Source organism: Monodelphis domestica, chromosome 1, assembly GCF_027887165.1.
Source record: "Monodelphis domestica isolate mMonDom1 chromosome 1, mMonDom1.pri, whole genome shotgun sequence".
In the NCBI taxonomy this organism is placed as follows: domain Eukaryota; kingdom Metazoa; phylum Chordata; class Mammalia; order Didelphimorphia; family Didelphidae; genus Monodelphis; species Monodelphis domestica.
Window position 1 is genome coordinate 233,679,485 of NC_077227.1, and position 19,459 is coordinate 233,698,943.

Here is a 19,459-nt window from a genome sequence, read left to right on the forward strand (position 1 = left end):
TGCCCCCTATAGCAAGTGTTTCTAACAAAGGCCTAATCTCTCAAATATGTAGAGAACTGAGTCAAATTTTTAAGAATACAAAGGATTCAGTACTGAGAAATGGTCAAAGGATATTAAGAGGCATTTCTCAGATGAATTTCTGTTGAGAGTCTTATGAAAAAATGCTCTGAATAGCTATTGATTAGAGAAATGCACATTAAAATAACTTTGAGATACCACCTTATACCAATCAGCTGGGCTAATATGACCAAAAAGGGAAATGATAAATGTTAGAGGGGACTTGAGAAAATTGGGACTATAATAACAGTGTTGGTGGATATATGAACTGATAAAAGCATTCAGGAGAGCAATACCAAACCACATCCAAAGGTCCATTAAATTATGCATATCTTTTGACCCAGCAATAACACTACTGCGTCTGTATCCCAAAGAGATTAGAGATAGAGGGGAACGGACTTACTTGTCCCAAAATATTTTTAGCAATTCTTTTTGTAGTGGCAAATAATTGAAAAAACTGTCCATCAGTTGGGGAATGACCGAACAAGTTGTGATATATGGTTGTGATGGAATACTATTTCACCATGAGGAGATACAAACAGAATGAGTTCAGAAAAACCTGGAAAGATTTATATGAAGTGACACAAAGTGAACTGAGCAGAACCTGGAAAACATTGTAACAGTAACAGAAATATTGTACAATGATCAACTGTGAAAGACTGAATTATTATCAGCAAAGCAAAATTCTAAGACAACCCCAGGGGACTCATAATGAAAAATGCCATTCATAGCCAAAAAAAAAGGAACTGTTGGAGTCTGATTGCAGATCAAAACATGCTGTCTTCCACTTTATTTCCTTCACAAGTTTTTTATTGTGTGTGTGAGGTTTCTTTTCATGGCATGAGGAATATAGAGAATATGTATTGCATGAGAGGACTGTGCATAAACCTATATCAGAGTATTTACTACCTTGTGGGCAGAGAGGGATGAAGAGAATCTGAATCACAGAATGTCAGATAATAGTTGTTAAAAATTATTTCTACATATAATTTTTTAAAATGAAAAAAGAACGATGAGGATAATGTCTCTCTTCTGAACATAGGGAAATTCAGTATATGCCATATAATAATCTGTAATCCTATTGCATTCATATAGTTGCATGGTGCATATATATATAGATATATATATACATATATATATGTATGTATGTATATAACAAGTTCAATAGCTTTATAACTTAAGAATGCTTGATTTGGAGCAGTACTGCTTGGATTCCAAGCTTAGTTCAGTAGCTGAAAAAATCACTTCTGTGTAACTGATCCTGGGTTTCCCCATTGGTTAGAGATAATATTTTCAATATCTACCCCAGAGCTTATATTGAAGAAAGAACTATAGAAGGCAGAGCCAAGAAGGCAGGGAAAGTACACAGACCTACCTGATTTGTGCCAAATTGCCATGGGCAAAGTCCAGCCTGACTTATGGCTCCAGAAGTCAGAAGAAGAAAATAACAAAGGGAAGACAGCTGTATATATCATTGAGCCATGGGCATGCTTTGCATCTGGTAGCTGCTCCAACATGCCCAGGCTTGGTGTTTGTTCTTATACCCATTTTCTTGGCACATATATACATTACTTAACATACATGTTCAAGTAAAGATAATTGGAAAAGTGATACATTAACTTTTAACAAATCACTTGATTAACATTCTGAGATCAGACTATATTCTTGTATTGTAACTATTGATTCTTGACAGGACAAAGGTTCCACATAAGATAAATGGTTTCGTCACAGGTGGCTTGATTTTCTCATTAATCTGTGAGGAGTTTGAGCTTACAATCAAGAAAATTTACTTATTACTTTTAATAAAAAGAAATAATCAGAAATTCTTAAAGACAATAATCACAGTATTGAGCTTGAAGGATCAGAGTAGCATACAATTCAGGGTTAGCAGGGAGTTTCTGACTGGTGAGTGTCTGGTTTGTGAAATCAAGTCACTGAGGCATGTTGAAGGTTGTTGTACCTGTACAATTTTTTGGGCTTTTATGTGAGAATAAGTTTCTGTGAATGGGAAAGTCTGGGTTTGGCCTGTGGCTACATTTTTACTGGGAATTATGTATCTAAGTAAAAGTTAACCCATGGTAGTCTTTTGAGATTGGGTTTGAGGGTCTGATCTTTTGGCGATGTTTTGGGGAAATAGAGTACAGGTATTTTGCTCTTATATTATTCCTTCTGAGGTTAGGGGGGAATAGTAATAATATCAATTCCATAGGTAAGGGATATTAATGAGAGAGGTCATGCAAAGGGGACTGAGTGGGCAATAACATCTTGTGCCAAAGGGCCACTCTGTGATCTCTTGGTTAACACATGTGACCTTATCAAGACATCGTGACTTGATGGCTCCAAGCACCAAATCACCTTCCAAAAAACTGACATAGTGCCTCAAAATGAATTCTGGAACCCACAAAAAAGGGATGAATTAACTTTTCAGGCCAAAACAACGTAAAAGGCCAACATGAAAAATCTAGTACACTGGGTTGGAAGTGGAGTGCAAAGCAGCATGCCAAGGCAGCTCCCGACCCCCACTATATCCCCTTAGCAACAGTCCTTGGGGGCAGTTGAATCAGTAGCAAAGGCTTCTGGAGCTCTCAGCCACAGATGGTAAGTGGTGGGGGTTAGACAACTGCTCAGAAGGAGATTATAGTGGTCCCTTTCCTGGCTCTGGGTATAAGGCTCTTGTTGCATTGCCTACATGCAGATCCAGGTAGCAGTCCTAGGGCACAGTTTCAGGATGATGAGGAGCATTAGCATATGCTAGCATTTCAGCCTCAGGAGAACTGGAGGCTCCAGTCATAGTCCCAAGGGGGGAAAGAGTGTGGTTACTCACAGACCAGAGCCCAGACTGGGAGAGTATTAAACACACCTTTCCTTATCTCATACCACTTATAGCTAGTGTCTCTGATAAAGGCCCAATCCCCCAAATATGTAGAGAACTGAGTCAAATTTATAAGAATACAAAGGAAGAACTAGAATTGAATAGATCCCAAGAGCCAGCTCTGAAGGCAGCTGCAGAAAGAACCAGAAGCTTAGACCGATGCTCCACAATTACAGAGCCCACCTTTAACAGTTTTTTAAAATTAAAACAAGCAGGCTAAAAAATAAGCAAGCAAGAAAAAAATATAGGATGTTATTTTGGTGACAAGGAAGACCAAAACACAAACTCAGAAGAAAACAAAGTCAATGCTAATGTATCCAAAGCCTCTAATAAAAAATTGGAATTGTCATGCCCAGAAAGAATGAATGGAAGTGCTCAAAAAGGATTTTAAAAATCAAATAAGAGAGGTAGAAGAAAAATTAGGGGAAGATATGAAAGTGGTACAGGAAAATAATTTTAAAAAGAGTCAACAGCTTGGTAAAGGAGATACAAAAAGATACTAAAGAAATTAATCTCTTAAAAACAGAACTGTTGCCAAAACAATTGATAAAAGAGGTACAAAAATTCACTTAGGAAAAGAACTTTTTACAGAGTAGAATTAGCCAAATGGAAAAGGAGGTAACAAAAGATCAGAAGAAAATCATGCCCTAAAAATTAGAATTGGGCTAATGGAAGTTAACAACTCCAGGAAACATTAAGAAACAAACAACATCAAAAGAATGGAAAGGAAAAAAAAAGAAAAGGTACAACATCTTATTAGAAAACAGTTGATACAGAAAACACATCCTGGAGGGATAATCTATGAATTGTTGGATATTCTGAAAACTGTGATGAAAAAAAAAATTAGCTTATACCTCATCTTTCAAGAAATTATCAAGGAAAACTACCCTGATATTCTAAAACCAGAGTACAATAGAAATTGAAAGAATCCATCAATTACCTCCTGCAAGAGATCCTGAAAGAATAACTCCTAGGAATATTATTGCTAAATTCCAAAATTCCTAGGAAAAGAGAAAATATTATAAGCAGTCAAAAAAGAAATGATTCAATATCATGGAACCACAGTCCGTATTATACAAGATTTAGAAGCTTCTACATTAGAGAATCAGAGGGCCTGGAACATGATATTCCAGGGAGCAAAGGATCTAAGACCTCAAATAAGAATCACTTACCAAATAAAATTAAGTGTAATCCTTCAAGGGGGAAAAATTGCTATTAGTGAAATAAAGGACTTGAAAACATTCCTGATGAAAAGGCCAGAGCTGAATGGAATATCTGACTCTCAGATATAAGATTTGAGAGAATCATAAAATGGTAAACAGGAAAGAGAAATCAAAACACATTAATTAATGTTAAAACTGTGTACATCCCTACATGGGGAGATGATTCTTATAACACCAAAGAACTTTGTCATTATTGGGTAGTTAGAAGTAGCATACATAGACACAGGGCAACAGTGTGAGTTAAATATGTTGGAATGACATGAAAAAATTAAGGAATGAGAGAGGGGAATGTATTGGGAAGGGTGGGAAAGAAAAAATAGAATGGGATAAATTATTGGACATGAAAGTGTTCCCAATAGAGGGAAAGATGGCAGAAGTGGGGAGAAGAGCATGTAAATCCTCATTGGAATCAGCTCAATGAGGGAAGAACATACACAATCAATTGGGTATTGAAAGTTATCTTACCTACAGGAAAAGAGGAGGGGAAAAAAGGTAGGGCTAATAGCAAATTGGGGGAGGTGGAGGTTAGAAACTAAACCAAGAGAAAAATAGGATGAAAAATAATACATAATGGTGCAAAAAATTTTACCAGTCTCTAATAAAGGCCTCATTTCTCAAATACATAAAGAAATGAGTTGACTGGATAAGAATGTCATTCCCCAACTGAAAAATGGTCAAAGGATATGAAGAGGCAGTTCTCAGACAAAGCAATTAAAGCTCTCTCATCCTGAAAAAAAATGTTCTAAATCATTATTATAAGAATGCAAATTAAAACAACTCTTAGATACCACCCCTCACTTATTAGATTGACTATTATGACAGAAAAGGAAAAATGATCAAACTTGAGGTATGGGAAATGTTCTGTAGGGGGCATTGTGAACTGATTTAGTTATTCTGGAGAGCAATTTGGATCTATGCCCAAAGGGCTCTAAAACAGTACATACCCTTTAACTCAGCAATACCATCACTAGGTTCATGTCCCAAGGAAATAAAAAACAAAAAGCAGAAGAACCTATATGTGCACAAATGTCTAAAGGAGCTCTTTTTGTTGGGGGGCCTGTTAAGATAATTTTGGAAACTATCTAAAAGTTTCTTCTTAGTTGTTGGTAAAAAAGCCAACTGGTTGTCTGTTGAAATTGGGTCTTGTGAGCTGAGATGAGCAGTGATAGATTTTAGGGCCTAGTAAAACTGGCTGACAGGAAGGGTCTAGGAGAAAGATATATAAATTCGAATACTCTTAGTATTTTAAAGGTAAAGGAATTAGAGGATAGTTGATAGGGTTCAAAGATCCCTTAGGGTTCCCTAAGTCTAAAAAGAAGGGGACTAATTCAACCACACCCAACTCAAGGTCTCTCATGAGAACCATTTCTGTCTAGTAAAAACCAGACCTGCTCCTTTATTTCCCAAAATACTGACTAAATAACCTATTTCTAATATCCTCATAAACATGTATATGTCTTAAAAACACCATCCAAAAGTTCTTCAGTCACTGCTGTACTGTCAGCCTAGTCAAAATTGAGCCAGGTCAACCAGAAATGGCTTCCTGGCCTGCAAGGCCAAAGCCTTTTCTCCACTGTTGTCTCACAGAAACAAAGACAAAAGATCTTCTTGCTTCTTTTCTGTCAGCCTTCTTTTCTCCAACCACTGCCAAACTGCCACTTCCCTCTTCCCAAACTATAAATCTGCTATTCCCAAGGTTTTCACAGGGAATAGCCAGAGAGTCAGGAAAAGCACCCTCTAGGACCTTGCTTAGCCCCAGAGTGATAGTTGGAAAACTCCAACTCTTACCAGCACCACAGAATTCTAGCAAACTTTGCTCAAGGTTCCAACCAAGGCTATGCAGATTCACTACTGTCACTAACTTATGAAATCCAAATCTATTTTACCCCTAATAGGGCAAAGAATTGGAAAATGAAGGAATACCCATCAATTGGAGAATGGCTGGGTAAGTTTATAGTATATAATTACAATGGAAGAAATGACAAGGAGGGGGAACTCAGAAAAACTTACAAGTCTTACAGGATCTAAAGCAGAGTAAAATAAGAAGAACCAGAACACTGTAATTTGGGGACTCCCTAGATGGAGAATGAGGGTTGAAGGCAGTGAGGCAAGGGTTGATGAAATGGCTTCCCTCACCACCACCCTTCAGGGGTCCCTGAATACTTAAGGGTGACACAATGGAGATTTCCCCTTGGTGAAGGATTTCTACAAGGAGAGGTGTGTGAAACTGCAATCAGGATATGCACTACTTTGGGGCGCTCACAAGCCTCCCCTTTGTGTCTTCTTGAAAGCTGGCAGCAAGATGCAATCTTCCAATGAGCTTATTCCCTTGATGTAAATAAATAAGATTGAATTTGCTATCTGACTGCTCAAATGTATTTTCATTGTGAATTGGGGTAAAGGAGAAGTAGGTAGAGGTTAGGGGGCTGGCTGTAGGTCACCCTAATTTCTGAAATCCCTTTTCAAAGGTCCATCCTCGAAGTAGGTGGAGTTTGCCACTTCTCAAAGTCTCAAAGTTACCTCCCCTGAATCTATCTTCAATCCTATATTTCTAAATAATCCAATTATAGGAATAAAAGGTCATCTTGTGAGGCAGGGGAGAGGTAGAAGGGGGAAAAGATAAAAACGGGAAGAGAGCACCGCTCAATGATTTGAGTCCAGAATCTCAATAGTTCATGAAATGAAAGTCTTCAGAGTAATTCAGTTTTGTAACAGGAACCAGTGATGTTAAGATTTCTGTCTGTGACAGAAATCTCCAAAGGTGTCTTGAAATGACTCAGAGAAACAGCTCCTCCTCCAGCTCCCTCCTGTGTCTCTGAACCCATGATCCTGCTCCTCAGGAAAATATCCCAGAAGTTCTTGCACCTGTAGATCTCTCAACATTCCGTTCACCCTCAACTGTTCTCTTTCCTACTCCCCATCATTACAATACTTAGCAACAGGAATACTGTATAATCAACAACTGTAAATAATAGCTATTCTCAGCAATACAATAATCTAAAACACTCCCAAAGGACTTGTACTAAAAAAAAAAAAATTCCAACTACTTCCAGAAAAAGAATTCATGGAGAATCCAGGACAATGCAAACTTTTTTCATGTTCTTTTTGTTCCAAGTTTCCTTCAACAAAAGGATTAATATTTGAAAATGGTTTAGGTGATTGTACATGTAAAATCTATATGAAATTGCATACCATCTCAGCAAGTTAGTAAGGGTAGGAATAGGGAAAAAGAGAATTTGAGACTCAGAATCTTTGGAAAATGTTATAAACTCTTTTTACATGTAATTGGGGGGAAATTGTATTATTGTGGCTACATTGCACCTCACCTTTACCCACAAATGGCCTGTATCTATGTTCATAAACTCTTTTTAGTAGATTTTTGAATTCCTTCATTTGATCATAATCATAGTATTTTATCATTCTTTTCTTACATCCCCTAACTGTTTGTCCTCATCATATCCTCCAATTCTACGAGTCTTTGGTTTTTTCTCTTGCTCTCTCTCCTTTAGCTGTACTATCTTTGCTTCCTTACCTTATTCCCTATTCATCTCTATACTATCCTCTACCCTCAATTCCTAGCCCTCTTATCCTATCACCAATCATGCTTTGCTAAGGCCCAACCTTCAATTACTCCTGTTGTCCATTGCATTTGTTCCTGTTTTCATACTGCTGAAAAGAGCTGGAGAAATTTATGAAACCATATGGCGGGGAGGGGTCCACTACAAATTTGTGTTACATAATATCAGCTGAGACCTTTCTATGGCAATGCAGTTCTTTTACATTTTCCTAATTGATTCATGATCCCACTCATGCTATTCTAAATCCTTTCATCTCCCCAAGCCTCCCATGGCACCCTTTTCTCCAACCCCCTCAACTGAAGACCTTGTCTCATACTTCATCAAAAAAATGAAAAATGCCTTTTCCCTCCTTGTTTCATATATCTTAGATATCTCAAACCTACTACCTCCCTCTTTACCCTGGTCTCACACAAAGAGGTGACTCACAAGGCAAAATCTTCCATGTGCACACTTGATCTTATTCTATATCATCTATCCCAACAGATTATTCCCTCTAGCATTCTCCTCTCTCACTAATAATCAATCTCTCCCTGTCTACTGGCTACTTGCTTACAAATATGCTCAAGTCTCCCTAACCTTCATTCTAACCATCCCCACTAGTTTCTCTTCCCTTTCATGGCTAAACTCTTTGAAAAAGCTCTCTACAATAGTTGCCTCCATTTTCTCTCATTTCACTTTCTTCAAAATTCTCTGGCTCATCATTTCAACTGAAACTGTTATTTCTCTAAGGTTACCAATAGTCTCTTAATTGATAAATTTAATGGCCTTTTCTCAATCCTCAAACTTTTTTTTTTACATTTATACAACCTTTGGCACTGTTTACAATCATCCTTTTCTCCTAACCTTTCTAGGTTTTAATGACATTGCACTCTGACCCTCAGAGTGTTTTTTAGCTACTCAAGTTTCTTTTTTGGATCTTCCTCCTAGTTAAACCCATTAACCACTCTTGGTTCCCAAGGTTTTGTCCTGGGTCCTTTTCTCTCTTCCCTTTACACTATCTCTGTTGGTGATCTCATCAGCTCCTTGAGTCCAAATATCATCTCTTTGCAGATAATTACCATTGTGTACTTATCTAGCTATTACCTCTCTCCTGACCTCTGGTCACAAATCTTCAACTGCTATTAGACCTCTTGAACTAGAGGTCCCATTGGCATATTAAATTTAACCTGTCCAAAACTGAATTCATTGTCTTTCCTCCCAAACCCTTCCCTCTTCTAACTTTTTTTATTACTGACAAGTAAATTACTCTTTTCCAGTTACCTAGACACCAAATCTCCACATTATCCTCAATTCCTCACTCTAAACTTACATATACATTATTTTGTCAAGGCTTGTTATTTCTACTTTTACCTACCATATCTCTCACATTTATCTCCTCTATTCTGTCACAGCCACCATCCTCATCATTTCCCTCATGGACTCTTAAAATAACCTACTGGTTGGTGTCCTTGCCTCAAGTTTTTTCCCACACCAGACCATCTTGCTCTTAACCTATGTACTAGCAGGGGATCAGGAACCAAAGCTTGAAAGATTTAAAAGAGAGGGGGGACAGATAAAAAGAAGCACTAATTCCTCTCTTGGGTAGAGCTACACAAGGAAAGATGAGAGATTTGATCAAGGTCCAGAACTGAAAGGTAAGGAGGAAATCCCCTTCAGTCTCTGGTTTCTGGTTTCTTCACTTGATAGATATTATCCCCTTAGTACATTATGTGAATAAGATATTCAGTTTCTTCTGGATTACTAAGATCTATTTATTCTTTTTGGTATTTAGAAATGTTAGGTTGAGGGTAGAGGGAAAATTAGGAAATCTCTAATTACTATTTTAACCTAAATTTCCCTCAGGGGTTGAGGGCTCAGGTCTGGGGACCTGAGTCTCTGGTAAGATTGTGGAGTCAGGCTGTTGGATTTTCCTAATATAGAAGGATGTACAGTTATTGAAGAGATCAATTGAAAATCTTCTTGGGTGGGTAGTCTCTTATCTTCCCCAAAGGGAAAAAAATCTCTGTCCACTACTGAGGAAAGATGGCTAATCTGATTTTCTTCAAATAGATGAGGGATCACAACAGGTTGAGCTCAGCAAGATGCTCCTCTCCCTTCCAGTTCAAAAAAGAGAAGAACCCTCTCTCAAACTCCTGATGATCTTTTCTTGACTAGAGGTTCTAGCCTATCCCCTGTTGACATCAGAATTCCATTCTCTTCTGCATGATGGTTTTTTTCCCTGCAAACCAAGTCCTTGCAATGCAGTCTGTACCTCTCATCCAAACCTATCAAAAAGATTTTTGTAAAGTATAAGTCTCACCTTTTTACAGCTCCTTCCCTTCTCCCTGTTACCTCCAAGATTAAATATAAAATCCTTTATTTGCCTTTTAAGGGGCAGCTAGATGGCTCAGTGGATAGAGTGCTAGGCCTAAAATTAGGAAGAATCATTTTCCTGAGTGCTAATCTGACCTCAGTCACTTACTAGCTGGGTGATCCTAAGTAAGTCACTTAATTTTGTTCATCTCAGTTCCTCATTTGTAAAATGAGCTGGAGAAGGAAATGGCAAACCACTTCAGTATCTCTGCCAAGAAAACCCCAAATGGGGTCGTGAAGAGTCAGACACAACTAGACACAACTAAAACAACTGAACCAAATTAATCCAAACTAAAATAATTGTCCAAAGCCCTTCAAAACTTGTACATTTCTACCACTCTAGGCTCCTTGTGCTCTATCTACTTTCTTCCTATATTCCATGGTCCAGGAACAAAGACCATTTTGTTATTCCTTTACACATTATTTTCCCTAAAACAGCCTTTTCATTGTCTGTTCCTTATTCCAGGAATGTTACTTTGATTTCATTGCTTTCTTCAAAACTCAGTTCAAATTCTACCTTCTATAATATGAATTTTAGATTTTCTACGCCCTGATTAGTTTTTAAAAATCCTAACAAACAGGAATGTCTACACCCCAACTTAAGGATTAAGTTTTGAGGAGGATGGCCTATGACTGACATGGTGCTAGCAAGTGACAAATAAGAAACAACTGACAGACCCCTTGGGCTGTCCTAAGTCAAGCTTAAGCTACCATTGGTACATGTGAGATGCATATATTTCTCGGCTCTTCCTCTCTCCGGGCTCTTTTCGCAGAGAGGTGGCTCCGGTTCTTTCACAGGAAATAGCTCTGGCTCTCTCATGGAGACATGGCTCTCGCCCTGTCTCTCACTTGTGGAGACGTTGGTCTCTCTTGGCAACATGGGAAGTGCTGGGTGCTATTTGGCATCCTGGGTCTTGGCGTGAGCATGCTAGGTGAGTGAATTTAGGCTGATTCTTATTTTTTTCCTTTACCTTTCCAAACACTATCCTCTTAGGAAGCTGAGCTAGTTTTTATCTTCTGACGAAGCCTCATGCCTGAGTTCTCTGAACTCCCCTTGGCTTAGGCTAGGCCGGAAAGATCTTATACCCCTTTCCCTCTCTATTCTTAATTCCTTCCCTCTATATTAATTAAACAACCATAAAATTCCCAAACTGACTTGAGTATTTTTATTGAGATTAAATTAAATCCCTGGTGACCATTAGTATAATATATTAGTAAAAAACTCCTAAATTTACCCCTTACAATAAGAAGCCTTTTTGGTCCTTCCTATTGCTAGTGCCTTCCTATTACAAGGCATATATTTTGTTTATACAACTAGGCCCTGATTACATTAGAAATAATTATTTGTATTATTCAAATTCACAGTTTTTGAAGTTATATGTAAAATATGGTAGTTACAAAGGAAACTTCCCAAAGGAAGTGAAATGAAAATGCTTTTAATCTGTGCATTAATGTAACAGCAAAAGATAAGGTATTCCAATTCAAGTTTATCATAAATTGATAGATATTATAAATTTATAGAATAGTCAGAGAAAGCAACAATTTTTAAATGGAGTATTAAACCTAAAAATAGATCTATACAACAATATGACAAAAACTTTGTTCCTTAAAATATTTTAGCAATGTATACTGTAAACCTTAAAATTTCTTAGACTTATAAATGTTGGAAATTTCACCATTGGGAAATTTCATACTTGAAAAATTTCCTATTGATAGTGGGAACTCTATTGGAATGTGAACCCCATTGGCATGGGAGGTTCCTCCTCCTCCCTTCTTAAGATTACTTTTAGGACAGAAACCTTTTGCTGAACAATGGAAAGGGCTTTGACCTATGCTTAAGCATAGAACAGGAATTTCTTTGAGTCATGATTGATTTTAGAATTGATACAATAGAGATACTTGGAATGACAGAACCAGGTCTTGGAAATTACAATCTCCACCCTACTCAGTCCTAACAGGATTTGGGAAGGGCTGCAGCATAGATCAAAATTTAATTATTCCAATCTCTACCCTACTCAGGGTAACAGGATTTAGGAAGGGCTGTAGCAAAGGATCAAGATTTAATTATTTGAGAATATGACCTTCAACAGACATGTGCAAAGCCACAGACCTTTGGGCGGTCCTGGGTTAAGGTAGAGCCACCATTGGCACAGGGAAGACATGGACAGTGATTGGTAGATGTGAGAACTGAGGGGAGGGAACTTGGATGGTTTCCTTAAAGATAGAGGGGTCTGAGGACTAGGTTGTTTGGTTGGAGAGTTTTTGGTCTGAGAGGTGGTGCTTTGAGGGTTGGCTCTGAAGGAAGCTGGAGGTGGAGGCCCCTGAGACTGTTTCTCCATTTTGGTCACGTGAGTAATAGGGATTGATCTCCTTTCTTTGCCCCAGCTATCTAAGGGCTTGGGCCTTTTGGCCCAGCCGAAACAGAAGGGGTATTTAAGCCCTATTCCCTTCTCTCCCCTTTCTCTCTCCCTCTCTCTCTCTATCTCTAATACCTTTCTTCATCCTGTTTGTAATTAAACTCCATAAAAGGTTGACTGCTGACTTGAGTTTTCATTTAGGAATTACATAGCTGAATTCCTTGGCGACCTTAAATTAATATATATCAGTCTTTTAAAGTGATTTCCTTGTCACAATACAGAAATGTCTTTTCTTTAAATCTTCATACATACTCTGGTAGGTACAAAATCCTTTTATCCACATCTCAGTGAATTTGTATGCTCACATTCTCCACAGAGAACCAAATATAGTTGGATTACTTGGAGCATTATCTAAAATTAGTAATGCTTCAATTGTAGAGTTGTTCTTAAAATATTTCTCAAAAGCTGGACTAGAATTATTTGAAAATAACTTTTCAAAAAGAACTTACTTCAGATGAGCACCAAAGAACTAGAACCAACTAGTGGTTGCACACAATTATTGGTTTTAATATTAAATCCTCTCCTACCTTACCTCCCAAAGAAAGTATTTGGTCATCATTAGATTCTTTAAATACAGGTTGTGTTTTTTCCTTTCTTAGAAATATAAAATCTGTAAGGCATCTTTGTTCTAGAATAAGTATATGTCATCCTCTTTAACCATTTATTCGTCATTGTATGCACCTTTGATTTTTTTTATCAGAATATCAGGATATGTAGCCACTGCATTTTCATTCTACTGATCAATGTTGTAATAATTTTTACATTTTGCAGTTGAACTCAGTTTTAAAGTAATCCTACCAACCAGTTGTAACCAGTAAAAGTTTCTTTCTATTTCACTTCTCTTTTTTTTTCACTGCCTTAAATAAACTTGAAGCTAACCTTCAATCTATGCAACTAAAGTTATCCATTTCTATCACTGAAATATTTCTATTCACTGTAGTTGCAAACCACAGAAAGCTAGTGCAATATTGCCTTTTTCTTTTCTTTCATCTGCATGTTTTGTAATATTCCATGCCTTAGATTTAGGCCTTCCAACGTCTCATTCCATATTCATGCCATTTAATTCCATCAAATTTTTGTTTTAGAATAAGAACAAACCTCTTCTTTTTTGTCCTGGTAGTGTTTCCATCTAAGTGGTCTTCATTTTGTCAAGAATTCTTTTATATGTATGTATGTATGTATGTATCTATCTATCTATCTATCTATGTATCTATGTATCTATATATGTGTGGGGGGTGGGGTCGGGGTACATAAACATAGCTGTTGATAATATGATATACAGCAGGATATAACCTCCACATATGACAGTGGGTAAATGAAGACTGACAATATAACAGTTCAAAAGCTTCATCTTGCTCCTATCACATTAACTGAATTTTGGCTAACATTAAATGAGACTTAGTATTTTATAACACCAAATCACTGAATTGAATTTTAAAAATTTATATTTATATGTTTTTAATTGTTACATTAAAATACCCAGGTAACTCCTTCCTCCCTTCTGCCTCTTAAAGAAGGTATCATTTGACAAAAAGATATGTGTATATTTAATACTATGTTTTGTTTATTTCTGTTTATCAGTTCTTTCCCTGAAGGTAGAAATACACAAGTATTTCAAACAACATTTCTGTTGCTAAATATAATGTGCTCTTGGTTCTGCTCATTTCACTTTTCATAATTTAATGTGGGTCTTTCCATTTAAAAAAATTAACCTGCTTGTCATTTCTTATAATGTAATATGCCAAAATCATACGCCACAACTTGTTTAGCTTTTTCCCAATTGATGGGCATCTCTTCAATTTCTAGTTCTTTGCCACCACATTTTGAATTTTGCATAATTCAAACTTGTATTAATTGGATCCTAGCTCTAGACAGTCACTTATGTAATGTTTCTTCCACTAGAACATGAACTTTTTGAAGGCAGGGTCCATATCTTTGCCTTTCTCTGTATTCCCGAATGTTTAGCACAGTGCCCAGTACATCATAAACACTTGATAATGTTTGAGATGATGAGACAGTAATGATGGCTATAATCTCTTAAAATTATTTTTAGAATATGTATTTAATGAATTTTCACAATATATAACTTTCAGGTCAGTTTAAGATCCATTGTTTTTAGGTATTCTATATCTGAAAACAATGATATTTAAAATTTTAAGTTCAAGGACATATTCCTAGGTATTTTACTAGAGATATCACTCTACATTAATAAGTTTTTAAAGTCTAGTCATTTAATCAATTGTTAATACACCCAACTGTACTAATACCTGGCCTGCATGTTTCAGTCTTATTCTCAAGGATAAGTAATTTTGTCAAATGCTTTGAAGAAATCAGAGATGACTGACTATATTTACAGTATTTCCCTGATCTACCAGTAATCCTATCTGAGAAGGAAACATCTTCTACACTTTTTTAGATCTTTAGAATCAGAAAGCTTCCCAGAATACTTTGACTTTCAAAGGTTTAGAAATGTCCTTTACCTTTATAAGAAAGTTCCCCTGCCTTTATCTGCCTATTCCTCATATCAGAAGTGCATGCAAATTTAGTCCTTAAGCTGTTCCTACTCTCTTTAGGCCTGTAAGCTTAATATTTTCCTCTTTGTTTTTATCTTCTTTTCCCTACATGAATTCTTAATTATTGTCAAACTGGTTTACTCACTATCCATAGAACAAGTTGGTATACAATACATTAAAGTTTAACATGATTAGTAAGGAAAGTGTTAAGCTTGGATTCATTAGACCTGGGTTTGATTCCTGGAAATGACGATTACTATGTGATTCTGGTTAATTTCATCTTATTGTGCCTCTGTTTTTCTATCTGTAAAGAAAGAATAACAACACTTGCATTACATACTCTATAGTGTTGTTATAAAAAAAAGTGTTTTGTAAACTTTCATATTTATATCAATGTCAACTATTAATATTGATGTTAATGATCTGAACTTGAGTTTTTAAATAATGTCAATGATAATGTCTATCATATGTTGAAAATGTGGAGGAAAAGGATAGATTACCCTAAAATTAATATTACTTAAATTATTTTTACATTAAATCTTATTTGGACATTGTTTGACTTTAAAATATTAGAAGAGGGGGCAGCTGGGTAGCTCAGTGGATTGAGAGCCAGGCCTAGAGACAGGAGGTCCTAGGTTCAAATCTAGCCTCAGACACTTCCCAGCTGTGATCCTGGGCAAGTCACTTGACCCCCATTGCCTAGCCCTTATCACTCTTCTGCCTTGGAACCAATACACAGTATTGATTTCAAGACAGAAGGTAAGGGTTTTTTAACAAAAACAAACAACCAAACAAAAATATATATATATATATATAAAAAGAATGTGATATGAAACATGAGTGCATTTCATACCTTTTTTTATTTTAACTAAGACAGTGACATCCATTCATAACTGATATTTAGCCTTCTGTTTGGGTTTATTGCATTCTTAGGTCAAAAGAAGGAGGAGCCGTTAAGCTTTGGGACCAAGAACTGAGACGATGCCGTGCCTTCAGACTAGAAACAGGACAAATCACAGATTGTGTTCGCTCTGTCTGTAGAGGCAAAGTAAGATTTTAAAAAACTTATTTATTAGATTATATATATGCAAATATATACATATATATGATATATATCAATCAAGGTTCAAGGAGAAACTTTTTATGTGATTTTCTTACTTACTGCTGTAGTTCTTAGCATTTGTCAGTCAGACTAATTTACTTGCCATTTCTGCTCTGCTTTTTCTTTGACTCTGCCATCTTTAATAATGCAGCTATATATAGAGAGCCCCTATTGCATCACTGTACAAGGTAGAAATTTATCCACCTGGCCTTATCGATCTATATTTAATCTTGCTTTTTTCTTGAGCCAACTTCTACATTAAATAGACTTGGATTCAGAAGCCAATTGGCTCATTTGGTTAGAATTTAATAAGTAGCATGATAAATATTTAACTGATCACAGAAATACTTGTACATAGTGGTCATAGACTGCATCTCTAACACAGTTAGCCATATTTAAAATGTATCCTAATGGTCACAGAAAGAACTGGATAAAAATTTGGTTTGTTCAATATTGAGGGAAAGCCATATATCCTCCTAATTGTGAATCAGTAGTCATTTTCATATGTAAAAGTACAATACTTATTATATGATGAAAAATGCAATATTTTTGCCTATGTTTCAGGGAAAGATATTAGTTGGTACTAAGAATGCTGAAATAATTGAATTAGGAGAGAAAAATGCAGTGTGTAACATTTTAGTTAATGGTCATATGGATGGACCAATCTGGGGACTTGCAACACATCCTTCAAGAGATTTTTTCCTTTCTGCTGCAGAAGATGGTACAGTGAGACTCTGGGATATTGCTGATAAAGTAAGTACAAATATTTAGAAAATGGTTACTATTTGCAAGCATTGGCACAAAAATCCTGCATTTGTTAACAGTTAAAGAAATTATAGTCTCAGAAATTATATTGACTAGTTGATAGCCTTTGGGAAAACATGATATCTAATTTGAATCCTCTGTTACTTTTTCTGTTCTCATGCAGAAGATGCTAAACAAAGTCAATTTGGGTCATGCTGCCCGTACTGTGTGCTACAGCCCTGAAGGAGACATGGTGGCCATTGGCATGAAAAATGGAGAATTCATTCTTTTGCTAGTGACTTCTTTAAAAATATGGGGAAAGAAAAGAGACAGGAGGTGTGCTATTCAAGACATCAGGTTTGTAATTATATTAGCAATATTTTAAGTATATGTTTAAGCCACCAAGAAATTGAGATCTTAATATGATCATAAAAAATGTCACATTAATCCAACCAAGCCAAGATTCTATTTCTGAGAGTGACACTAAGGGAGTATTGTGAATCTTACAAATTGCTCAGACTGTACTTCAGAAGATTTGATTTAGCTATTTCCTTATTGGTACAATGGAGATACTTGGTCTAACAAGAATCAGGAATGTCTTGGGAACTTTACATTACTCCCCCCATACTTAGACATACTTTAAGGGAAGATAAAGTTGTAAACTCCTGATTGAACAATGTAGGTACTTAACTCATACCTTATAGTGAAGCTAAGTCTATTTTTAGATCTAATACAAAAGGGTGTTAAGTACCTATAAAGGTTAAATTAATCACAAAAAGATCAAGTAACTCATAAAAGGTAAGCTTAACAAAGAAGTGTGAAGTACTCAGAAGATATAATCTAACCAGAGAAGGTGAGAACCAAAGAAGATGAGAACTAAGAATGGGCAGTCTTGGAAAAGTGTCTACTGTGATTGATAGGCGTGAAAATTTAGGGGGGGGGGTGACATAAGAGAAAATTTCTTTAAAAGGAGGCTAAAAAAGTCAGTTCAGGCAATTCAGTTTGGAGTGGAATTGGGATTCTGAACTCAGTTCAGGAGATTGAGTTCAGTGGAGGACTGGAACCCAGCTTGGAGACGGTCTCGTGGTGAGTGATAAGACTGACTCCCTTTCCCTTAGGCTCAGGGAGGCCACTTTGGCCAAGGCCTTTAACTACTGCCTAAATTAATTATTCTCTCTCTGTCTGTCTCTCTTTCTCTCTCTCTCTCTCTCTCTCTCTCTCCCTTTTCTCTCTCTCTCCCCCCTTTCTCTCTCTATTAATTTAAATCTCCATAATTCCCAGCTGATTTGGGTATTTTATTATTTGGGAATCATCCCTGGTGACCAATTATTTAGATTTAAGTCAAAACACTAAAATTATCTTTACAGTATGTTATAGAGAACAGTTTTTTTTGTGATGTCAGCCTTCAGAAATTAGAACCAAATTTTATGTCTCTGAATTTTTTAAACTCTCCTATTTAGTTATTATTTTTTGCCTTTCATTTTCAAAGAGGATTGATGATATCTTGAGATAGTCTTAACTTGCCCATGGATTGGATTTAAGTGAGAAAGAGTTGTACAAAGTCATCAGCCTCATTCTCTCTTCAATAGTCATCAAAGGCCAATGGCAAGACAAAAGTCAAGATGACTGGCAATGGCCCAGGATTCAGTGGATGACCCTGGCTTCTTCTATGTCTAGACAAGCTCTAAATGCTCCATAGTTTAGCTGCCTTCATGGCTATTGGAAGAAATTGTTCTCATCCACCCCTTCCATGGGGAAATCTTCAAATAGCTGGGGTAAACACACATACATACCTCACTGACAAGTTTCAGGCCTGTCAGTTACTTTCACCCTGGTTTAGCCCATTTGCCAAGACATTTTCCAGGGTGTGGTTGCTGTGCTCAGCTTCTTGAGAGCTTCACATGTGAAACCTGGGTGGCAGATGAACACCAAAAGAAGAAAGCAGCCTTGAAAAGGGCTCAGCAAGCCCTCACACCAAAGGTCTTCCCTGATTATCCCAATGCACCCCATCCTGTGGCATCCTAGGCAGCTAGATAATGGATAAAGTGGAAAGCGTGCTAGGCCTGGAGTAAAAAAGACCTGAGTTCAATTCAGCATCAGACACTAGCTGAGTGACCCTGGGCAAATCACTTGACCTTTGTACACCTTAATCCACTGCAGAAGGAAATAGCAAATCACTCCAGGATCTTTGCACAAAAAGTCAGACACAATGAACAAAAAATTGTATTTAGTGTTTTTTATCCATCCCACATATATTTACTAAAAACTTTTTCAACCTCCACTTTTTTTTCAAATTCTCGGGAGTACACCATTTAACTTTGCTGTGGTTTTTTTTTTTTGAACTAAAACTCTTTCAGGCTTTAAGAGATGCCTCCTACTTCTTATATTCTAAAATTTGGTGAGGAAGTCCATGGCCACCTCTCCACCTCCCTAATAAGTTTATAGATTTTGAATTTGTTGCCACTCAGCTTTCATCTTTGTAAATATCGAAGCTCTAGCTTTTAAAAGTTTAGTCTCTCTCTTTCTTGAACAAGATAATACTCACTGTTCTAACATATGAGATATTATAAAAAGGCAGGATAATGTTTTTACCCACTTTAG

The 19,459-nt window shown here is 36.7% G+C and overlaps 1 protein-coding gene across 8 annotated transcripts in view; it reads left to right on the plus strand.

The window, feature by feature from the left end:
* The window catches only part of EML5 (EMAP like 5), a 235,727-nt gene that overhangs the window by 201,066 nt on the left and 15,202 nt on the right, over positions 1-19,459 (plus strand). For 3 of the 8 annotated variants that reach the window (XM_007472659.3, XM_056810564.1, XM_056810566.1), the window contains 3 exons: positions 15,946-16,060; positions 16,679-16,867; positions 17,043-17,215. In XM_007472659.3, coding sequence (XP_007472721.2) covers positions 15,946-16,060; positions 16,679-16,867; positions 17,043-17,215 — 477 coding nt within the window. Of the gene's footprint in view, positions 1-6,047; positions 6,098-15,945; positions 16,061-16,678; positions 16,868-17,042; positions 17,216-19,459 lie in introns of those variants that run through there. The other 5 variants (XR_008914938.1, XR_008914937.1, XM_056810565.1 and 2 more) reach the window with 5 other exon arrangements.